The sequence below is a fragment of the Mesoplodon mirus genome (genome assembly GCF_964341445.2).
Source record: "Mesoplodon mirus genome assembly, chromosome: 15".
Taxonomy (NCBI): domain Eukaryota; kingdom Metazoa; phylum Chordata; class Mammalia; order Artiodactyla; family Ziphiidae; genus Mesoplodon; species Mesoplodon mirus.
Window position 1 is genome coordinate 48030098 of NC_138991.1, and position 22019 is coordinate 48052116.

Sequence of the window (22019 nt, forward strand, 5' to 3'; positions counted from 1 at the left end):
GGCCCCTTGCAGTGGAAGTGCAGAGTCTTAACCACTGGACTTCCAGGGAATTCCCTTTCCCCAGTATTTTAATATGGAAAGTTTCCAACATATAAAAAATTTGAAAGAATTGTACAGTGAACACCCATGTACCCACCTCCTGTGTTCTACAATGAACATTTTGCTATATTTGCTTTATCACAAATCTGTCCATCTATCCATGTGTATCTGTTCATTGACCCATCTTATTTTTTGATTCATTTCAAAGTAAGTTGCAAACATCATTCACTTCAGAATATATGTATTATTAACTAGAGTTCAGTATTTGTTTACTGGGATTTTTTTAGGTAAAATTATGAAATGCAATGATCTTAAATATGCCATTTAATTAGTTTTGACAAATGCTGTTTAACCTAATCCCCTACCAAGATATGGAACATGACTATCACGCTAGAAAGTTCCCTTGTGTTCCTTCTCAGTCAGTCTTTGTACCAATATCCCTGAAGGCAACCACTGTTCTGATTTTTCCCACCATAAGTTAGTTTAGCCTGTTTTAGAATTTCATGTAAATGGAATCATATGGTGTATGTCCTTTTGGCAAGGCTTCTTTCATTCAGCATGTTTTTGGAGATTTATTCATGTTGTTGTACATATCAGTAGCTTGTTCCTTTTTATTACTGAACACTCTTACATGGTATGAATATATAACAGTTTTGTTTATTGAGTTTTTTAAGATTTTTATTTATTTAATTAATTTATTTTTGGCTGCATTGGGTCTTTGTTGCTGTGCGCGGGCTTTCTCTAGTTGCAGCGAGCGGGGGCTACTCTTTGTTGCGGTGCGTGGGCTTCTCACTGAGGTGGCTTCTCCTATTGCGGAGCACGGGCTTCAGTAGTTGTGGCTCGTGAGCTCTAGAGCACAGGCTCAGTAGTTGTGGTGCTCGGGCTTAGTTGCTCCATAGCTTGTGGGATCTTCCCGGACCAGGGCTCAAACCTGTGTCCCCTGCATTGGCTGGTGGATTCTTAACCACTGTGCCACCATGGAAGCCCTATTAGGTCTTTTATTGATGGATACTTCTGCTATTTCCAGTTTGCTGCAATTATAAATAAAGCTGCTCTAAACATTGTTCTGTAAGTTTTTTGTGGACACCACATGTTCATATCTCTTGGGTAAAGACGTGGAAGTAGAATTGCTGAGAGTAGGTCTATATTTAGATTTATAAGAAATCGGCACTTTGGGGGCTTCCCTGGTGGCGCAGTGGTTGGGAATCCGCCTGCCAACGCAGGGGACACAGGTTTGAGCCCTGGTCCGGGAAGATCCCACATGCCACGGAGCAACTAAGCCTGTGCGCCACAACTACTGAGCTTGCGCTCTAGAGCCCGCGAGCCACAGCTACTGAGCCCACGTGCCGCAACTACTGAAGCCCACGTGCCTAGAGCCTGTGCCCCACCACAAGAGAAGACACCACAATGAGAAGCCCCGCGCACTGCAACGCAGAGTAGCCCCTGCTCAAAGCAACTAGAGAAAGCACGCACACAGCAATGAAGACCCAACGCAGCCAAAAATAAAGAAATAAAGAAATCGGCACTTTTTCAAAATAACAGCTTTTTACATTCCCACAACACCAGCGCGTGAGAGTTCTGATTGCTACACATCAGGTGTTGTCTTTTTTTTTTTTTGCAAATTTATTTATTTTATTTATTTATTTTTGGCTGCATTGGGTCTTCGTTGCTGCACTTGGGCTTTCTCTAATTGCAGTGAATGGGGGCTACTCTTCGTTGCAGTGTGCGGGCTTCTCACTGCGGTGGCTTCTCTTGTTGCAGAGCACGGGCTGTAGGCGTGCAGGCTAAAGTAGTTGCAGCACGTGGGCTCAGTAGTTGTGGCTCGTGGGCTCTAGAGCACAGGCTCAGTAGTCGTGGCACACGGGCTTAGTTGTTCCACAGCCTGTGGGATCTTCCTGGACCAGGGCTCGAACCCACGTCCCCTGCATTGGCAGGCAGATTCTTTTATTTTTAATTTAATTTAATTTATTTATTTATTATTTTTGGCTGCGTTGGGTCTTCGTTGCCGTGTGCGGGCTTTCTCTAGTTGTAGTGAGCAGAGGCTACTCTTTGTTGCGGTGTGCGGGCTTCTCGTTGCAGTGACTTCTCTTGTTGCACAGCACAGGCTCTAGGTGCACGGGCTTCAGTAGTTGTGGCACTCAGCCTCAGTAGTTGTGGCTTGTGGGCTCTAGAGCACAGGCTCAGTAGTTGTGGTGCATAGGGTTAGTTGCTCCACGGCATGTGGGATCTTCCCAGACCAGGGCTCGAACCCGTGTCCCCTGCATTGGCAAACGGATTCTTAACCAGTGCGCCACCAGGGAAGTCCCTAGGTGTTGTCTTTTTAATCTTAGCCATTCTGGTGGGTGTGTTGTAGTATCTCTCTGTGGTTTTAATTTGCAATTCCCTGATGATTAAGGATGTTGAACACCTTTTCACATGCTTATTGGCCATTTGTATATCTTCCTTTGTGAAGTATCTGTTCTGGTCTTCTGCCCATTTAAAAAAATTGGGTAATTTGCCTTTCTATTATTGAGTTATAGGAGTTCTTTACATATTCTAGATATAAGTTCTTTATCAGATATAGTTTGTAGATATTTCCTTCCAGTCTGTGGCTTAAGCAGAAGTGTTGATTCTGATGAACTTGATTTTATCGTTTCTTTTATGGTTATTGCTTTCTTTGTTCTCAGAAACCATCACCATTCCCCAAGTTGCAAAGCTCTTCTTCTGTGTTTTCTTATAGAAGCTTGTTGAGCTTTTACATTTAGTTCTATGGCCCATCTTGAATTATTTTTTGTGTGTAGTGTAGGGTAAGGTCAGATTGTTTTTCCATGTGCTGTTTGGGTTAATTCTATGGCCCTAGTTGTTAAGTTTGGTCTTACAGTCTTTGAACTTTTGGTTCTCGTTTGGCAAATGGCCAGAGCATCCCTTTTGCCAGATCACTTTAAAGGAAAGGGGACACCTTTGAGCATAGGGGACCTGTTGGTTGGTCAGCTGAAACTATCAGCTATAAACATAGTTTCAGCTGACCAACCAATTAGAACGCTTGGGTACAGAGTCGTTTAGTCTAATTCTCCCCCCTCCACCCGGCACCCCAGCCTCAGGTCACTTATGTAGGAGCTAAGAGTGAAGTAGGTACTCATTGCCTAGTCCTTTCTCGCAATACAAGGAGAGGAGTCAGGATTTCTCTTTCTAGATAAGAATAGTTTTCATTTTCTCCTTTGGTCCCATCCGTTCTTGTAGTAAAATGTTTGTTTTGTCAAATCAGGACGTTGGACTGGGTGATATGTAAAGGTCTCTATGGTTCTCTTATGTTTGGGGGATCGTGGGGGGAATACATTGGATGGAGACAGAGGAGGGTTTGTATTGGTGCAGCTTTGTGTGGAGGGAGTGGGAACATTGAATGCGAGACAAATCTGGCTTTCTCTAGAAGATAGTGAGCCTCTGGAGCGATAGAGTGAACGATGATGTTACTGTTTTAAGAATGCTTTTGGTGTCAGAATATCACCTATGTAGTTTCTCTGCCAAAAAGTCTTACCATGAGGAAACATGCAGACAAATCCAAATCAAAGACCACGTTTCAAAACAACTGTTCTAGACTCTTCAAAAATGTCAGTGTCATGAAAGAAAAAAAGTCAGGAAATTGTTTAGATTAAAGGAGACAAAAAAAAAAAAGACAACTAAATGTAATTTCATTATCCTGGATTGGGTTCTGCATGATGACAAAAAAAAACTATCAAGGACATTGAAAGAACAATTGGGGAAATTTTAACATGGACTGTGGCAGGTAAAAGTATTAAATCAAGGTTACGTTTGATTATTCGCAGTGTTGTAATATAAGAGGATGGCCTTATTCTTAAGAGATAAACACTGAGGTAGTTAGGGGTGATGTGTCATGATATCTGTGATTACCTTTCCAATGGCTTAGAGAGAAATAGAAATAAAGCAATTGTGGCAAAATGTTGATTGTTGAATCTTGCAGTATTTAAACATTTAAAGTGTAAGAAAAATTCTAAATAACATTTCAAAATAATGAATTTGGTGGTGGTAAATAGGGTGAATTGATGAGGAAAGACTGAAGACAGGTAGGAAGCTGTGTTTGGTCTAGGATGGTGATGGTAATGTAGCAAAAGATACCCAGTTAAAAAATGAACAGTTGCTAGGACCTGGTAACTGATAAAGGGACTGAAAGAAAGGAAAGTGAAAAGGGAGATTTTTATTCTGGTTGAATGGAGATGCTACTGACAGAAATAAGGAAGTTGATAGAAACAGACCTGGGGAGGTCAGTGGGAAAATAATGAATTCCAATTCAGGACACTTTTAAATTCCAAGTGAGAGTGGCTCAGCTTAATGGTGGCATCCAGTAGATGGCTGGAAGCTGTTGCTCAGGATATAATTTGGTCATTTCGGTATTTGTTGGGTTAGATTTGCATTTCCTCTATTTCTTTCTCTCAGACCCCAGCAGTGATGTTTATTAAACTAAACAGGTGTTTGTTGAAGTTTCGTGAATTCTCTATGAGAATTTAAAAATTTTGTTTTCTATTTTGGTAATAATCTAAGAAAAAATATAAGCATATTTTGGGTCATGTATGTGACCACCTTATAACCAAGTACTGCCATGTAATTTCAGTGGGTGCTTTTCTGTTGACAGTCACATTGGTACCCCTGATCTGTTGGGGGGCAGTGAAAAAAGAAAGAGACAAACTTAATGCTTAGATGATGTAAGTGCTAGTGCCAAGTGAGTGCTGTTTAATGCCGTTGCCAACTTGATGTTTTCTTAGTAGTTTGTAGTTTGAGTAGAGATAGAAGCAGTGTAAAAATTCTCCTCACATACCACAGAGAAGCATAGGCAAGCTGAACTCAAAAAAAAATCTGTGCTGTAGCAGTCAGATCAAATTATTGATGAAAAAGGCAGTTTAGTTGCAGTAAACATCTTCATCTGTCCTATTATTTTGAATTTTATTGGTTTGATAGTTAATTTTTTGTGTGTGGTAAAATATACATAAAATTGACCATTTTAGCCATTTTAAGTGTACAATCAAGTGGCATTAAGTACATTCACAGTGTTGATTAACTATCATGCTATCTGTTTCCAGAACTTTTTCATCACCCTAAACAGAAACTGTGTACTCATTAAGTAATAACTCCCCACTTCGCCCTCTTCCATCCCCTAGTAACCTTAACCTTTACTGTGTCTATAAATTTTCCTATTCTAGATACCTCTTATAAGTAGGGCCATATGATATTTGTCCTTATGTGTTTGGCTGATTTCACTTAGCGTAATGGTTTCAGGGATCATCCATGTTGTAGCATGTATCAGAATTTTCATTCCTTTTTTATGGCTGAATAATCTGTTGTATGTATTTACTACATTTTGTCTATCCATTCATTTGTTGATAAACACTTGAATTGCTTCCACCTTTTGGCTATTGTGAGTAATGCTGCTCTGAACATGGGTGTACAAATATCTCCTTGGGTCCCTGTTTTCAATTCTTTGGGGTGTATACCTACAAGTGGAATTGCTGGATCATATCATAATCCTATGTTTAACATTTTGAGAAACTGCCAGACTGTTTTCTATAGCAGCTGCACCATTTTACATTCCCATCAGCAATGCATAAGAATTCCAATTTCTCTACATCCTTGTCAACACTTGTTATTTTCCACTTTTTTGATAAATAGCCATTCTAGTGTGTGTGAAATGGTATCTCATGGAGGTTTTGATTTGTATTTCCCTAATGACTAATGATGTTGAACATCTTTTCACGTGCTCATCAGCCATTTGTATTATCGTCTTTGGAGAAATGTCTATTACAGTTTTTTGCCCATTTTTGAATTGTAGTGTTTGGTTTTATGTTGTTGAGTTGTAGGAGTTCTTTATATATTCTGGATATTAATCCCTTATCAGTTACATGATTTGCAAATATTTTCTCCCATTCCATTGGTTGTCTTTTCACTCTATTTGCAACGTGCTTTAACAAATTTTTAATTTTGATATAGTCCAGTTTATCTGTTTTTTCTTTTATTGCCTATGCTTTTGGTGTCATACTTAAGAAACTATAGTCATCTCTTTGTATCCTCAGGGAATTGATCCAGGAACCCACCCCCCTCCCCATACCAAGATCCATGGGTGCTCAAGTCCCTTATGTAAAATGGTGTGGTATTTGCATACAACCTATGCACATACTCCTGCATACTTTAAATCATCTCTAGATTACTTATAATACCTAATACAATGTAAAGGCTATGTAAATAGTTGCTGGTATGCAGCAAATTCAAGTTTTGCTTTTTGGAACTTTCTGGAGGGTTTTTTTTTTTTTCCTGAATATTTTTGATCTGAGGTTGGTTGAATCTGTGGATGCAGAATGTGTAGATATGGAGGGCCAACTGTTGCCAAATCCAAGGTCATGAGGATTTTGCCCTATGTTTTCTTCTAAGAATTTTATAGGTTACTCTTTTTAAAAAAAAAATTAATTTAGGGCTTCTCTGGTGGTGCAGTGGTTGAGAGTCCGCCTGCCAATGCAGGGGACGTGGGTTCGTGCCCAGGTCCGGGAAGATCCCACATGCCGTGGAGCGGCTAGGCCTGCGAGCCATGGTATGGCCGCTGAGCCTCCATGTCCGGAGCCTGTGCTCCGCAACAGGAGAGGCCCGCATACCGCAAAAAAAAAAAAAAATTAATTTATTTTTGGCTGAATTGGGTCTTCATTGTTGATCACAGGCTTTCTCTAGTTGCAGTGAGCGGGGGCTACTTTTTGTTGCAGTGCACGGGCTTCTCACCGCGGTTGCTTCTCTTGTTGCGGAGCATGGGTTCTAGGCGTGTGGGCTTCAGTAGTTGTGGCTTGTGGGCTCTAGAGTGCAGGCCCAGTAGTTGTGGCACTCGGGCTTAGTTGCTCCGTGGCATGTGGTATCTTCCCGGACTGGGGCTCGAATCCATGTCCCCTTCATTGGCAGGCGGATTCTTAACCACTGTGCCACCAGGGAAGCCCTATAGTTTACTCTTAACATTTAGGTCTGATTAATTTTGAGTTAATTTTTGTATATGGTATCAGGTAAGGGTCCAACTTTTTTTTTTTTTTTGCATGTAGTATCCAGTTTTCTGAGCACCATTTGTTGAAAAGACTGTCCTTTTCCCATTGAATGATTTTGGCACTCATGTTGAAAATCATTTGACCATGTATGTGTGTTTCTGGGCTCTCTATTCCATTGGGCTATATGTCTTTCCTTATGCAAGTACCACACTGTTTTGACTATTATAGCTTTGTAGTAAGTTTTGAAATTAGGAAGTGTGAGATAGCCAATGATCCTCTTCTTCAATATTGTTTTTGCTATTTGGGGTTCCCTCAAATTCCATATGAATTTTAGGATGGGTTTTCCTGTTTTTCCAGAAAACACCTTTGGGATTTTGATGGAGATTGCATTGAATATGTAGATGGCTTTGGGTAGTATTACCATGTTAACAATATTAAGTCTTCCAGTGCATGAACATGGGAAGTCTTTCCATTTTTTGTGTGTATTCTTTAATTCCTCTCAGCAGTGTTTTGTCGTTTTCAGTGTACAAGTCTTTTAGTTCCTTTGTTACATTTATTTCTAAATACTTTATTCTTTTTGATGCTATTGTAAATGGAATAATTTTCTTAATTTGCTTTTCAGATTGTTAGGATAGAATTGCTAGTATAGAAATGCAAGTGATTTTTAAAAAATTATTTTGTTGCACTGGGTCTTTTAGTTGTGGCAGGCGGGCTCCTTAGTTGTGGCTCCTGGGCTCCTTAGTTGTCGCATGCAAACTCTTAGTTGCGGCATGCATGTGGGATCTAGTTCTCTGACTAGGGGTCAAAGCCAGGCCCTCTGCATTGGGAGCGCAGAGTCTTAACCACTGTGCCACCAGGGAAGTCCCTGAATGTGAGTGGGTTTTTTTTTTTGTTTTTTTTTGCGGTACGCAGGCCTCTCACCATTGTGGCCTCTCCCATTGTGGAGCACAGGCCTCGGACGCGCAGGCTCAGTGGCCATGGCTCATTGGCCCAGCTGCTCCGCGGCATGTGGGATCTTCCCATACCGGGGCACGAACCCGCATCCCCTGCATCGGCAGGCAGACTCTCAACCACTGCGCCACCAGGGAAGCCCGTGAGTGATTTTTGTTTGTTGATTTTCCATCTTGCAACTTTGCTGAATTTGTTTATTACTGCTAACGGTTTTTTTGTTTGTTTTCCAATTTGTTAGGATTTTCTACATAAAAGATTACATCATTTGTGAAGAGATAACGTTACTTTTTCCTTTCCAATATAGATGCCTTTTATTACTTTTTCTTGTCCAATTCTTCTGGCTAGAACTTCCATTATTATGTTGAATAAAGTGGCAAAAGCAGGCACCCTTATCTTGTTCCTGGTCTTAGGGGAAAAGCTTTGAGTGTTTCACCATTGAATGTGATGTTAGCCATGGGTTTCTCTGCTATGGCCTTTATCATGTTGAAGAGTTTCCTTTCTATTCCTAGTTTATTGAGTGGTTTTGTTTTTTCCAATTATGAAAGGGTGTTGAATTTTGTCAGATGCTTTTTCTGCATTAATTGAGATTAATGAGCTTTTTCCCCCTTCATTCTGTTAATATAGTATATTACATTGACTAATTTGATATGTTGAACCATTCATTCTGGAGATCAGTCTCAGTCATGGTGTATAATTCTTTTAATATGCTGCTAAATTCAGTTTACTAGTATTTTGTTGAGTATTTTTGTATGTGTATTTATAAGAGATATTGGTCTATAATTTTCTTTTCTTTTCTTTTAGTATTTGCCTGGCTTTGGTATCAGGTTAATGATGCCGTCATAGAATAAATTAGGAAGTGTTCTATATTAGTTTGCTAGGGCTGCAATAACAAAGTACCATGGAGTAGGTGGTTTAAAGAATAGAAATTCGTTCTGGAGGCTAGAAGCCCAAGGTCAAGGTGTTGGCCGGGTTGATTTCTTCTGAGGCTTCTTCCCTTGGCTTGCAGATGGCAGTCTTTTCCCTGTGTCTTTCCTTTATGTGTGCCTGTGTCCTAATCTCCTCTTGTATAAGGACACTGGTCAGATTGGATTAGGGCCCACCCAGATGACCTCATTTTATCTTAATTGCCTCTTTAAAGGCCTTAGGTCCAAATATATAGTCACATTCTGAGGTACTGGGGGATTTGGAATTCAATATACGAATTTTGGGGAGACACAATTCAGAATATAACATGCTCCCTCCTCTCCAGTTTTTTGGGAAGAGTTTGAGAAGGATTGGTATTAATTCTTTTAATGTTTGGTAGAATTTACCAGTGAAGCCATCTGGTTCTCGTTTTTTCTTTATTGGGAGGTTTTTGATTACTGATTCAGTCTCCTTACTAGTTATAGATCTATTCAGATTTTCTGAAGTCGCTTTTGGTAAATAATATTTGTAGGAATTTTTTGTCCAATTCATCTAGGTTATCCAGTTTGTTAGCATACAGCTGTTCATAGTATTCTCTTATAATCCCTTTTATTTCTATAAAATTGGTAGTAAATGTCCCCACCTTCATACCCGATCTTAGTAATTTGAATCTAATCTGTTTTTTTTTTTTTTTTGGTCAGTCTAGGTAAAAGGTTTGCCATTTTGTTAATCTTTTAAAAGAACTAACTTCTGATTTTGTTGATTTTTTAAGTTGATTTTCTGTTCTCTATTTCATTTACCTCTGCTCTAATCTTTATTATATCTTTTCTTCTACTAGCTTTGGGTTTAGTTTCCTCTTTTTCTAGTTCCTAAATGTGTACAGTTAGGTTATTGATTTGAGATATTTCTGCTTTTTTAATGTGTGCATTTACAGCTATAAATTTTCCTCTTTGCACTGCTTTTGCTGTATCCATAAGTTTTGGTTTCCATTTTCCTTCATTTCAAGATATTTTCTAATAAAAATGTGAATTGATTGATTTTATAATTTTTAAACTTACACTAATTTTGGCCTTAGTGTTGCATAAGAACAGTCTTATATCTTGTTTCACATTTGACTAAGTGAATCTGTACTTAAAACAGGGGTCCCCGAACCCAGGGTCCACGGCCTGTTAGAAACCGGGCCGCACAGCAGGAGGCGAGTGGAGGGTGGGGCCAACGATAGACAGAAAGTAGCCAATTGTCCTTGACAGGTTGCAAGTCTTGCTAGTTTACTTGGCTTTCTGAGCATGTTCACATGGGTGCTGAGGAAAGCTTGGGGCTCTTGACCAGACCGCTTTCCGGCTTGGAAGGATTCCTTTGAGCAGTCCAGGAGTCTGCTTCTTTAGAAGGTCTGCTCCAATGTGCTAACACAGATACCTCTCTCCCCCTGCAGGTTTTCAGGAACCCCCACGAGGTGGTGACTGTGCTGCTGATTCAGACCCTGGGGGCCCTGGTGCCCTCTCTGCCCATCTGCCTCAGCTCCAGTGTGGAGAGGGCAGGGCCCGAGCTGGAGCTCGTCAAGATGCTGGAGTTCTACGATGCCACCGCCCACTTCGCCAAGGGATTGGAGATGGCCCTGCTCCCCAATGCAGGTAAACATCCTTCCTCCCAGCTCGCGGGCTTGTTTTTACTCGCTCTTTTTGAAGCTTCTGGGGCCTGGGTTTGTTTTTCTTTTCTGGTGACTGATTTTACAGAAATGCAAGGGATCAGTGTTTTCCTTCTTAACAGATATGAAAACCTTTTCCATGAAAACATTACCATTATGGAAATAATTGTTGCTTAATATATTGTTGCCTAGCTCCAGTGCTGCCTAGGTGCTTTACACACTCTGGGGAAGTGATAGACACTTCTGCAGGGGCTTAGAATGTAAGAGGCAGGTAGACATTAGTGGCAACGAGTTGGCAGTGAGTTACACTTGGGAGGGTAGTGTCCTCTTCTTTTCAAGGCATCACAGAACCTTGGGTAAGTCAACCTAAAAAGTAAGTTTAAGAGAACAAATGGATTAGAGGAGCTTTTTGATAGGACAACAGCAAGTTTTTAAGGGCAGGGGTGCTGCATTAGGACTAAGGATGGCTATAAGGAAATTGGGCTTTCCCCAGCTGCTATATGAGAGCAAAGCACTCCTTCTTCCCATTTGGGCAAACAATACCTGGTGTGTTGCATTTCCCCAGCTGTTTCCCATCTAGGTTAAAAGCATCATAAACTTTTTAGTCATACAGACTTCATCACGAATGCTACTGTCAAATCAGGAAATTGCTTCAGGAAGGCCTGTTTCTTCCGTTTGGCTGCTGTGTGTCACTGACTTGGTTTATTTAATAGTTACTCTCTTTAATTACCTTTGTGTGTAATTACCTCGTACATTCCTGGGAGTGTGTTTATTGTTCGAGTTCCTGATGACTCATTGGTGTTTTTGGCACACTCACTGGCAGGCCCTGGTTGTGGGAGAGGCATGGTGGATGTGGCTTCCAAGGGACCTGGATGCTGTGGTCCTAGTGGCTGAAGAGTATGTAGGCTGAGCGTCCTGTGGAGCAGAGTGGAATGAAGGCAGGGCAAGGAGCAGGTTGCTTTTCTCCTACTAGTGATGGACATTGTTGAAGAAGAGAGAACCACCCTCTGAAGAATCAGATACAGAAAATGCTTTGTTAGTCAGCCATGGAAGTTTAGATTTTTAATGATTCCTACTGAGGTTTTCAAAAAAGTATACGAATTTATTTATTTATTTTTTTGTGGTACGTGGGCCTCTCGCTGTTGTGGCCTCTCCCGTTGCGGAGCACAGGCTCCGGACGCGCAGGCTCAACGGCCACGGCTCACAGGCCCAGCCGCTCCGCAGCATGTGGGATCTTCCCGGACCGGGGCACGAACCCGTGTCCCCTGCATTGGCAGGCGGACTGTCAGTCACTGCGCCACCAGGGAAGCCCTAAAAAGTATACGTAGTTTTTAATTTAAAAATATTTGGAAACACACACAAAAATAAAAATAAAAGTAAAAATGATCCATAATCTCATGACTCAGAGAAGGCCATGGGAACATTTTATTTCCTCCCAGTAATTCAAATATAATTATACATTTTCATAAATAAATATAAAATATATAAGTATATGCCTATATAAATATATATGCACATACATATTTTAAAATATTAGTTTTTAAAAATTTATTTATTTATTTATTTTTGACTGCATTGGATCTTCATTGCTGCTCATGGGCTTTCTCTAGTTGTGGCTAGCAGGGGCTACCCTTCGTTGCGGTGTGTGAGCTTCTCATTGCAGTGGCTTTTCTTGTTGCATAGCACGGGCTCTAGGCATGCGAGCTTCAGTAGTTGTGGCTCGCAGGCTCTAGAGCACAGGCTCAGTAGTTGTGACACGCGGGCTTAGTTGCTCCGCGGCATGTGGGATCTTCCCGGACCAGGGCTTGAACCCGTGTCCCCTGCATTGGCAGGCAGAGTCTTAACCACTGCGCCACCAGGGAAGTCCCAAAATATTAGTTTATGTTATCTTATATTCTCTTTTTTGCTCAAATTAATATAATGAGCATTTTTTATGTCATTAAATATTTTCCTAAAACATGGTTTTTAATGACCACTTGGTAACTATGGCTTACTTTAATTTTTAAACCTGCTATTATAAATAAAACTATTATTAACAATCTTATGCATTAATTTTGGAGCCCAACTCTGATTATTCCTTGGGATAAGTTTGAAAATTACAATTGCTAATAAATGAAAAATTTAAAGATGTTTGTCGCATTTTGCTCTTTAGGAAGTTTCTACCTGTTTTCACGTCCATCAGTAGTAAATGAGACTGCTCATTCCCGCGTGCCCTCACCAGCGCTAGGCTCTATCTTTTTTTTCACTTTCACTTTTTTTTCACTTGACAGTTAATGATATATTTTTTTAATTTTCATGTCTTTGATTACTAGCCAGTTTGAAAATTATATTATAAAAAGTTATATTTTTCTCTTGAATTGCTTATTCTTTTGCTTCTTTTTCTGTTTGAGGGTTTAATCTATTTCTGGTTAATTTATAAGAGCAATTTATTTAAAGCAATATATTATTAAATGTATTCTAAAAAGCAACAAAGTATTGTTATAAAAATTCATGATATAGCTATCTGTAACACAAAATGAAAGTCTCCTATAACCAGCTTGCTAGAAATAACCACTGTTAAAAATCTGGTGTATATTCCCTAAATATCCTTATATAGTAAGGATTTTTTTCCTCATTATCAAGTATGTTGCAGATATATTTTCTAACTTTCTGGTTTGCCTTTAACACTTTTCCATTTTAATAATTAATAATGTACATAGTATAATTCAAAATATGTAAAAGGTTATGCAATAGAAAGTCAAAAAGTTAAATAATTTGTTGACTTTATAGTTAACAAGCAGTATGTATTCAGTATAGAAAAAACCAGAAAATACAAGGAAGGAAAAAGATCATGCTCAACCAACTGTCCGGAAACAGTATTTTGGATGATATACACATGCAAATTTTGTATAAGAGTGTGTGTGTACTTAAATGTTTTTAATAGAATATTTTATTATCATTATCACCCCCCATTTTATATTGATTCAATATTGTCATCCAAAACAAGTTTTCCCAGTTCCACAAAAGTCTTTATAGCTGTTTCCCTACCTCCCATTAAAATCCAGTCAGTGTACATGCATTGTCTTTGGTTGTCCTGTCTCTTTAATCTCTTTTAATCTAAAACAGTCATCTCATCTTTTGTCTTTCATGACATTGACGTCTTTGAAGAATACAGGGTAGTTTTCCTGTAGAATGTCCCATGTTCTGTAATTATCTAATTGTTGCCTTGTGATTAGACTTAGATTAAACATTTTTAGTAAGAGTACTACATTGGTGATGATGTGTACTTCCTATGGCATCACATCAGGAGACACAGTGTCCAATTATTGTTGATGGGTTGGATTAATCACTTGGTAGTTGTACCTGCCAGATCACTCCATTGTAAAGTTACCTTTTCCTCTTTGTAATTAATAAGTATCTGTGGCGTGATATTTTGAACCCATAGGAATATACTGTTCCTTAAGAAATATTTACCTAGTGACTTTAGCATCCATTGGTAATCCTTGTCTGAATAAACGTTTACATTGCTGATTATAAAATGGTAGTATTCTAATTCTCTCGTTCCTTTTACATGTATTAGCTGGCATTCTTTTTTTTTAAAATAAATTTATTTATTTATTTATTTTTGGCTACGTTGGGTCTTCGTTGCTGCGCACGGGCTTTTTCTAGTTGCAGTGAGCGGAGGCTTCTCTTCATTGTGGCGCGCGGACTTCTCATTGCGGTGGTTTCTCTTGTTGCGGAGCACAGGCTCTAGGCGCACGGGCTTCAGTAGTTGTGGTGCACGGGCTTAGCTGCTCCACTGCATGTGGGATCTTCCCAGACCAGGGCTCGAACCTGTGTCCCCTACATTGGCAGACAGATTCTTAACCACTGCGCTACCAGAGAAGTCCCTTGCTGGCATACTTTTGTGAAGAGGAGATTTTTCTTTCTCTTTGATATCACTATGAACTCATTGGATTCTTTTTTTATTCATTGTATTATGATCCATTATTTTCATTATTCATTTTGATGCTCGAATTATTTCAAATTTGGTCAGTGGTTGCCCCTTCAGGCTGGCTCCTGTATCATTTTGACACGTCCCTATCAGCCTTTGAGTGCTTTATTGTTTTTTGGCACAAACTGTTCCAGGAACACTTTGTACTTTCTCTGCCTCAGACCGGGAATCAGCCATTTTCTCGAGCTTGGTTTCTTCTAATGGGAAATGGTATTTAGAAACCAAGGTCTGGCACCAGGGGTGCTTATTGTTGCTGGGCTATTATTACTTCCTGTGCCCTTTGTGGACAGAGCTAGGAAATGCATAGTTTTTAAAATTACCAGTTTATACTGATACTTCCAAATCAAATGCAACACCAATAGATTTTTACCTCTTGCTGTTCTCAGTTGCATCTCTTTTCTCCTACAGGGAAAATTCTGGTTCCCATCAGTAGTGTGTGAGTGTGTGTGTGTACGTGTATGTGTGTGCATGTGGTGTGTGTGTGTTATAAACACATACAGTTTTTTTTTTTTTTTTTTTTTTTTTTTCCCGTACGCGGGCCTCTCACTGTTGTGGCCTCTCCCGTTGCGGAGCACAGGCTCCGGATGCGCAGGCTCAGCGGCCATGGCTCACGGGCCCAGCCGCTCCGCGGCATATGGGATCCTCCCAGACCGGGGCACGAACCCGTATCCCCTGCATCGGCAGGCGGACTCTCAACCACTGCGCCACCAGGGAGGCCCATATACAGTTATTTTTCATGACCCTATTATCGATAGGTCAAAATGTATTTAGTTTATTTATTCAACTACAAATGGACTAGTTCTAGAGTGATGGATGCTGAGGATGCTATGCTCTCATACAATGTATATTCCAGTGGGAAATAACCAAATAATCACACTAATGAGTGTTTAATTACAAGTGAGATGAGTACTTTGAAGAATAGCAAAATGGTTCTAGGAGAAAAGCAAAATGGTTTTAAGCAAATAAAGATGGTTGAGAGTAGCAGACTTGAACTTAGTGAGTGCTGAAGGAAGAACAGGAGGTAACCAGATGAAGAGGGGTAGGGAAGAAGAAGGTCGTTGCAGACAGAAGCAGTAGCAGGTGGCCGGAGGGGAACTTCTGAGGAGCCGAGGGAAGGCTAGAGGCTAGGGGAATTGTGAAGGAGGCTGAGTCTATAGAAGTAAAAATAAAAGTAGCTGGCCTTTATTAGGTGCTTATACATGCTAGACACGTACTATTTTACATAATCTCCAGTTAAGCCTTAAAAAATTGATGCCATTATTAACCTCATTTTATAGTTGAGGAAGCAGACACTGAAAAGTTAAGTCATGCATACAGTCACCTAACTAGGAAGCAGTAGAGCTTCAATAGAAGAGCCTTCACCCTTAACTACCACCCACTTTCACCTCCTGAGGTCAAACGATGCAGAACCTTGTAGGCTATGGAAAAGATTTTGGATTCCAACTGAAGAGATAATTCTTAGAAGTTGAATTGCTGTGCCATAGAATATGCGCATTAAAATTTTTATGTAGTTGAATATAGGAATTTTTGGAATGCCTAGTGTATGGGCTCCAGATGTAAAATGTTCTTTCTGCAGAGCCTTTTCTCTGTAGCAGTTCTTGAACTTGACCCTGAGGAGGATTATCGTTTGAAGAGGTTCTTTTTTTTTTTTTTTTTTTTTTTTTGCGGTGAGTGGCCTCTCCCGTTGCGGAGCACAGGCTCCAGACGCGCAGGCTCAGTGGCCATGGCTCACGGGCCCAGCTGCTCCGTGGCATGTGGGATCCTCCTGGACCGGGGCACGAACCCGTGTCCCCTGCATCGGCTGGCGGTCTCTCAACCACTGCGCCACCAGGGAAGCCCTGAAGAGGTTCTTGACTATGACGGGTTGTAGGATTAAGGGGATCGGTATCTTTAATAGTGCCTTAGGCACATAATGCACAAAGCTCAAATTTATCAAAAGATTTACTGACATGATTGCTTCAGCTTCCATGAATGGTAAAAGCAGATGAACAGAAAGTAGTCACCCCTAAGATGAAATAGGAAAAGTTCCAGTGGAGGTCCTTTCACCTGTTGTTTTTCAGCAATTGATTTCCAATTCTTTGTTCATTATTGCATTTAATTTCTGATTCCCTGAAGATGAGCAAACCCTGGTGAAAGTCGTGGAGCTGGTGGATGCTGTGTATGGTCCGTACAGACCCTACCAGCTGAAGTACGGTGACATGGAAGAGAAGAGCCTCCTCCTCCAGATCAGCGCAGTGCCTCTGGTAATGGCATAATACCGGCAGTGGCCATTCGGGAATCATTCTGTTTGCCAGGCTCCTAGGGTTGGGGGTGGGTGGGATGCGTCGGAGAAGGTGTGAGGTGGCATTAGGAATGCAAAGAGTGGAAACTGGTGCGCAGACACTGGGTTCTCAGTGCTTCCTGGGCTCTTGTAATCCAAATGTAAAATGAGACCACAGATATGCTACCAGTTTTTTATTTAAAATCCTCTAGCAAAACTTAGAGGCTTAAATCTTCTTGAGAGTAAGTTGATTATCCCCCTGATTCAGTCATTATCACACAGTCTTTTGTTTAAGGCAGCATATGCAAATGGACACAGGAGCTGAGTATTCATGGACAGTACTCTAGGGCCAGGTTCACCAGGTGGGCACCAGAGGGGAATTTCCATTGTAAATGTTAAGGTCGCCTAGCATGATATGAGTTGACATTTAAGAATAGATCTTACAGTAGTTAAAACCTGCCGCCTCCCGCCGCTTTTCTGTTTTCTAAGGACGTACCTAGAAAGTCTGTTACGCTCAATTATGTTCTTGCCCCTGAAGGAAGCATTCTCCTTTCACTACATTCTTTTGGAGCGTGTGGTATGGAGAATTCAAATCCTAGCTTGAGAGCCAGAGGGAGAGATGCCATCTTAAATCACAGAAAAAGAGGAAAGAGAGGAAAAATATAAAGATGAATATAAGGATTTGATCATGCTTTTTAGCCAGGAGTTTATTTCTGTGATCTCACTGACCACTTAGACTGTTCTTCCCTAGGTCAGGCTCTTAAAGAGCTGTCACCGTTTGGGACTGCATTTCTGTTGCACCTATTAAGTGATTTTACCATGAATGAGGAGGTTTGGAGCTCTCCCCATCTTAATGTTGTCTATTCGTTTGTTCTTCAGTCTGAGGCAGCTTTTTTTATCTCTGTTTGCTGACCAGGAGCGTGGGGAAGTCATTGACTGTGTGCAGGAGCTGAGCCACTCTGTGAACAAGCTCTTTGGCCTTGCTTCCGCAGCCATTGACAGATGCATCACATTTACCAACGGCCTGGGGACCTGTGGCCTGCTGACAGCCCTGAAATCCCTCTTTGCCAAGTAAGGCTGGGGTAGTGGGGTCAGGGCCAGCCTCATTGGAGAATGATGTCTCTCCCAGTTAAAAATGTGTGTGTCCTGTATTCCTGCCATGAACCCGGGAGAGGCACTTGCACCTGAGCCCAAGGGGGTGTTCTTAAGGATGTTAAGAACACTGTGGCATGTTTGTAATGGTGGAGCATTTGAAGCAACCTGAATGTCCATCCATTTGGAAGTGGCCAAATAAGATATGGTATATTCACATGAGGGGAGTTCCCTATGTGGCAGTTAAGGTGTTAATTAGATCTACACATAACAACATGATAGATCTCAAAACATACTGGTGAGTGAATAAAAGGTTGCAGAATACTATATAGAGTCTCATACAGTGTGTGAAAAGAATATACAAAAAATAGAGTATATTTTCTGTAGCAGGGTTCGGCAAATTTTTTCTGCCAAGGGCCGGATGGTACGTATTTTAGGCTTTGAGGGCCTTACAGTCAACAGAGACTTTTGTAGTGCACTGCCCTAGTAGTAGAAAAGCGGCCAGAGACAACACATACATGAGTGGATGTGGCTGTGTTCCATTAAAACTTTATTGACAGAAAACCAGGAGTGCCAATTCCTGTTCTAGATCTTTTTTTGTCACTTAAAAATGCATTATATATTCCTATAGCATAGAGGTCAGCAAACTCTAGCTCATGAGCCAAGTCTGTTTTTGTACAAGTTTTTGTAAAAGCTATATTGGAACGCCACCATGCCCATTCACTTACCTATGGCCTGTAAATCCTCACTATAAAGTTAGAGTTGAGTAGTTAGGACAGAGACCTTGTGACTCTCAAAGCCTAAAATACCTGGATCTTAACAGAAAAAGTTTGCTGAGCCCTGATGTGGAAGGTTAGGCAACAAACTCAAAACACTGGTTGTCTTTGGGGAGATGGGGAGGGACTGAGGTGGTGGTCATAGGGGATTTAGCTTTGTTTGTTATTTTCTGATTTTTTTAAAAATTAAAAATGTAAATTAATTTATATTTAAATTTTAATTAAAGATATAAAACAAAAAAAATATAAAATCATGCTACGTGAAAGAAGCCAGTTACAAAAGACCACACGTTATATGATTCCATCTATATGAAATGTCCAGAACAGGCAAATCTGTAGAGACAGAAAACAGATGAGTGGCTGCCTAGGGCTGGGGAGAGGGGAGCATTTGGAGGAGATGAGGGATGACTGCTAACAGTTATGGGGTTTCTTTTCAGGATGATGAAAATTGTTCTAAAGTTGATTGTGGTGATGGTTGCACAACTGGTTTTCTTGACTACCCTAAAAACCTTTGAAGTGTGTGGTATGTGAATTAAATCGCAATAGAGCTGTTAAAAGAAAGAAAGAAGGGGAAACCAAAATTCAGTTTACTTAGAAAAAGGAAAAAGAAATCAGTATAAGGCTGGATCCTCGGACCTGTGTAATTGAGATGTAAGGGCCCTCAGGAGGTTAGATGCTTTAGTCTCTAGCTTATAGACAAATACATTCTTAGGCTCTCCAAGAAATCTTGTTCTAGAATGAAGTTGCCACGAGTCTCAAGAAATTCCTCGTACTGAACTGAATGCTCTTTTGCTGCCGTAAGTTTAGGGAGCTCTTGTCATTCCAGAAATGCTGAGCATGCCCCTGTGAGCTCTGAGGGTCCTTGGACCCAGTACTGTTAGACACTGCCATGGACGGTCTGCACCTTCCAGGGTGGCTTACAGGAAGGCACTAAGGGCTGCGAGATCATGTCCCTTGCGTAAGACGGGGGTGGGGGGGGAGGGTGGCCAGGTGAGCCCAGACATGTCCCCCAGGAAGAGAAACATCAGCAACAAGTTTAATCAAATAAAATTTATCTCTTTCTCTCTCTGCCACCAGTTGGGATCTTGTGGATAAAATAATTTTTTTGAGATCTAAAAATTTTATTATAAAATTTAAAAAGTAATGCTTCTAGGAATACATATATATTTAAATATGAAAAGGTGTAAAAAGGTGAAAGTCTTCCTTCTTTCCTGCGCATCCTTAGGCAGTCCTCAGTAGTCACAAGTTTTAAACATTTTGCTTTGAGTCTTCTCATTCTTCTCTCCAGACTTTAAAGAAGATTTTTTTGTTTATCACCTTTAACTATTATGTCTTGACGCAACTCTGAAAGGTAAGGAACTGAGCCTCCTCGGGGCTGGTGCTGTCTCTTATCCCCTCTCCTCCCAGCTCTTGTTGGTGACATTTTCACTTTTAGTTCTTCTGTTGGTTACTTCATTTTAAAAAGTAATACAGGGGCTTCCCTGGTGGCGCAGTGGTTGAGAGTTCGCCTGCCGATGCAGGGGACACGGGTTCATGCCCCGGTCCGGGAAGATCCCACATGCCGCAGAGTGGCTGGGCCCGTGAGCCATGGCCGCTGAGCTTGCGCGTCCGGAGCCTGTGCTCCGCAACGGGAGAGGCCACAGCAGTGAGAGGCCCGCGTACCGCAAAAAAAAAAAAAAAAAAGTAATACAAATCCATATTAAAAATTCAAACTGTACAAAAGGACATATGATGAAAACAGGTCACCTGCTCTAGAAGGGAAGGTTTTGAAGCTACCAAGACAGCTGATGTTTATAAAATTAGGGAAATGAGGATGATGCTAACTTGCCCAGGGTTCAAGTGGGACCTTGTTCAGGAGTGGGGAGGGTGTGGGGATGGTGTTCAGGAAGGCAGGGTAGGGAGGATGGAGGACGCAGGCAGGGCAGGAGGAGACTGGCCTAACTTGGACCCTGCTGAAGCTGTAGAATATAGCTGCTGATGGGGTGTTGCAGGGTGAGGGGTGTTACAGCTGGGATGGGAGCCTGGGCCCTGGAGTTGTAGCCACCTGGGCTCAGATCCTGTCTCGGGCACTTACTAGCTGGGACCTTGGGTGGGTTAGTGTGCCCTTCTGAGTCTTGGTATCTTTTATTTGGGTAAACTGATGGTGATAATATCTCCTTTCCATGGTGGTTGTGAATATTGAGTGAAAACATATAATTAAAGCACCCAATGCAGCAGCTCTTACATGGAGCTCTTACATACACTTGGAAACGTGTATTGTGAGAGAATCAGAAGGTTTTGGTACAAATGCCATAAAAATGTGATGTGATACACACCTCACGTGGGAGCCCCGCTATGGCTAAACAGTCACCCCCCTGCCTCCCCCTGGCCCCGCCTCAATGCTCGGCGGCTGCTCACTGTTCCGGGGACTCTGTCGGGAGGTTCTGTGGAGCTCACGCCTTGTTGGACAGGGTGTTCTTCTTGTTTAACATCCTTCAGCTAAAGAACAATTAAAACGTTCTTCAACAGCTCCCTGTCAGTGTGTCCTGAGGGCCCTCCCCCTCCCCCAAGGAAAGCTGTCACCTCTCTGGGTGCAAAGGGAAGGTGCTGTCCGTGGCATTTTGGTTTCGTAGCTTTTCGGCCCTGTGTGAAGGGAGCAGCAGGGGCGTTTGTCCCTCAGTGGAGTGGTCTGCAGAAGTTCCTTCCGCTTGCTTCTCTGAATGGCCTTTCTCTCCACCACACAGACTTACTCTTCAGAGCCGTGCCCTGAGTCATCACAGTCCACTGTCCTCACTAGAGCTCATGGCTTGGGAAGGGAGAGAGGCGAGACTTCTTGTGATGTATGCAGGTGTTGTGGGTTTTAGGGAGCCTGTTGGCTTCCAGAGCACATGACCATCCACCCCTGTCCTCCTTACCACACCCTCCCAAGGACTTATGTGTTCACGTTCCAAGAACTGTACAGCTGGCCCTCTGTATCCAGCGTTCCTTATCTGTGGGTTCAACCAACTGTGGATCAAAAATATTCAGAAAAAAAATTTCCAGAAAGTACCAAAAAGCAAAACGTTAATTTGCTGCATGCTGGCAACTCTTTATGTAGCATTTATGTTGTATTTACAATTATTTACATAACATCTATGTTGTGTTAGGTATTATAAGTAATCTAGAGATGATTTAAAGTATATGGGAAAATGTACCTAGGTTCTATGCAAATATTATGCCATTTTATGTAAAAAACTTGAGCGTCCATGGATTTTGGTATCTTTGGGGGAGGAGGGGGGCAATCCTGAAATCAGTCCCTCATGGCTACCCAGGGAGTACTGTACATAAAAACGATACCACTGCACATCAGCTTTCATTTTATACTTTTCAGGGAGCTTTTGTGTCTACTATTTCATTC

General features: G+C 41.3%; 1 protein-coding gene across 1 annotated transcript in view; it reads left to right on the forward strand.

The window, feature by feature from the left end:
* The window catches only part of COG7 (component of oligomeric golgi complex 7), an 86087-nt gene that overhangs the window by 23421 nt on the left and 40647 nt on the right, over positions 1–22019 (forward strand). Inside the window, exons 7-9 of the mRNA XM_082643456.1 lie at positions 10330–10528; positions 16631–16758; positions 17692–17846. Of these exons, the coding sequence (XP_082499582.1) occupies positions 10330–10528; positions 16631–16758; positions 17692–17846 (482 nt within the window). The remainder of the gene's footprint in view (positions 1–10329; positions 10529–16630; positions 16759–17691; positions 17847–22019) is intronic.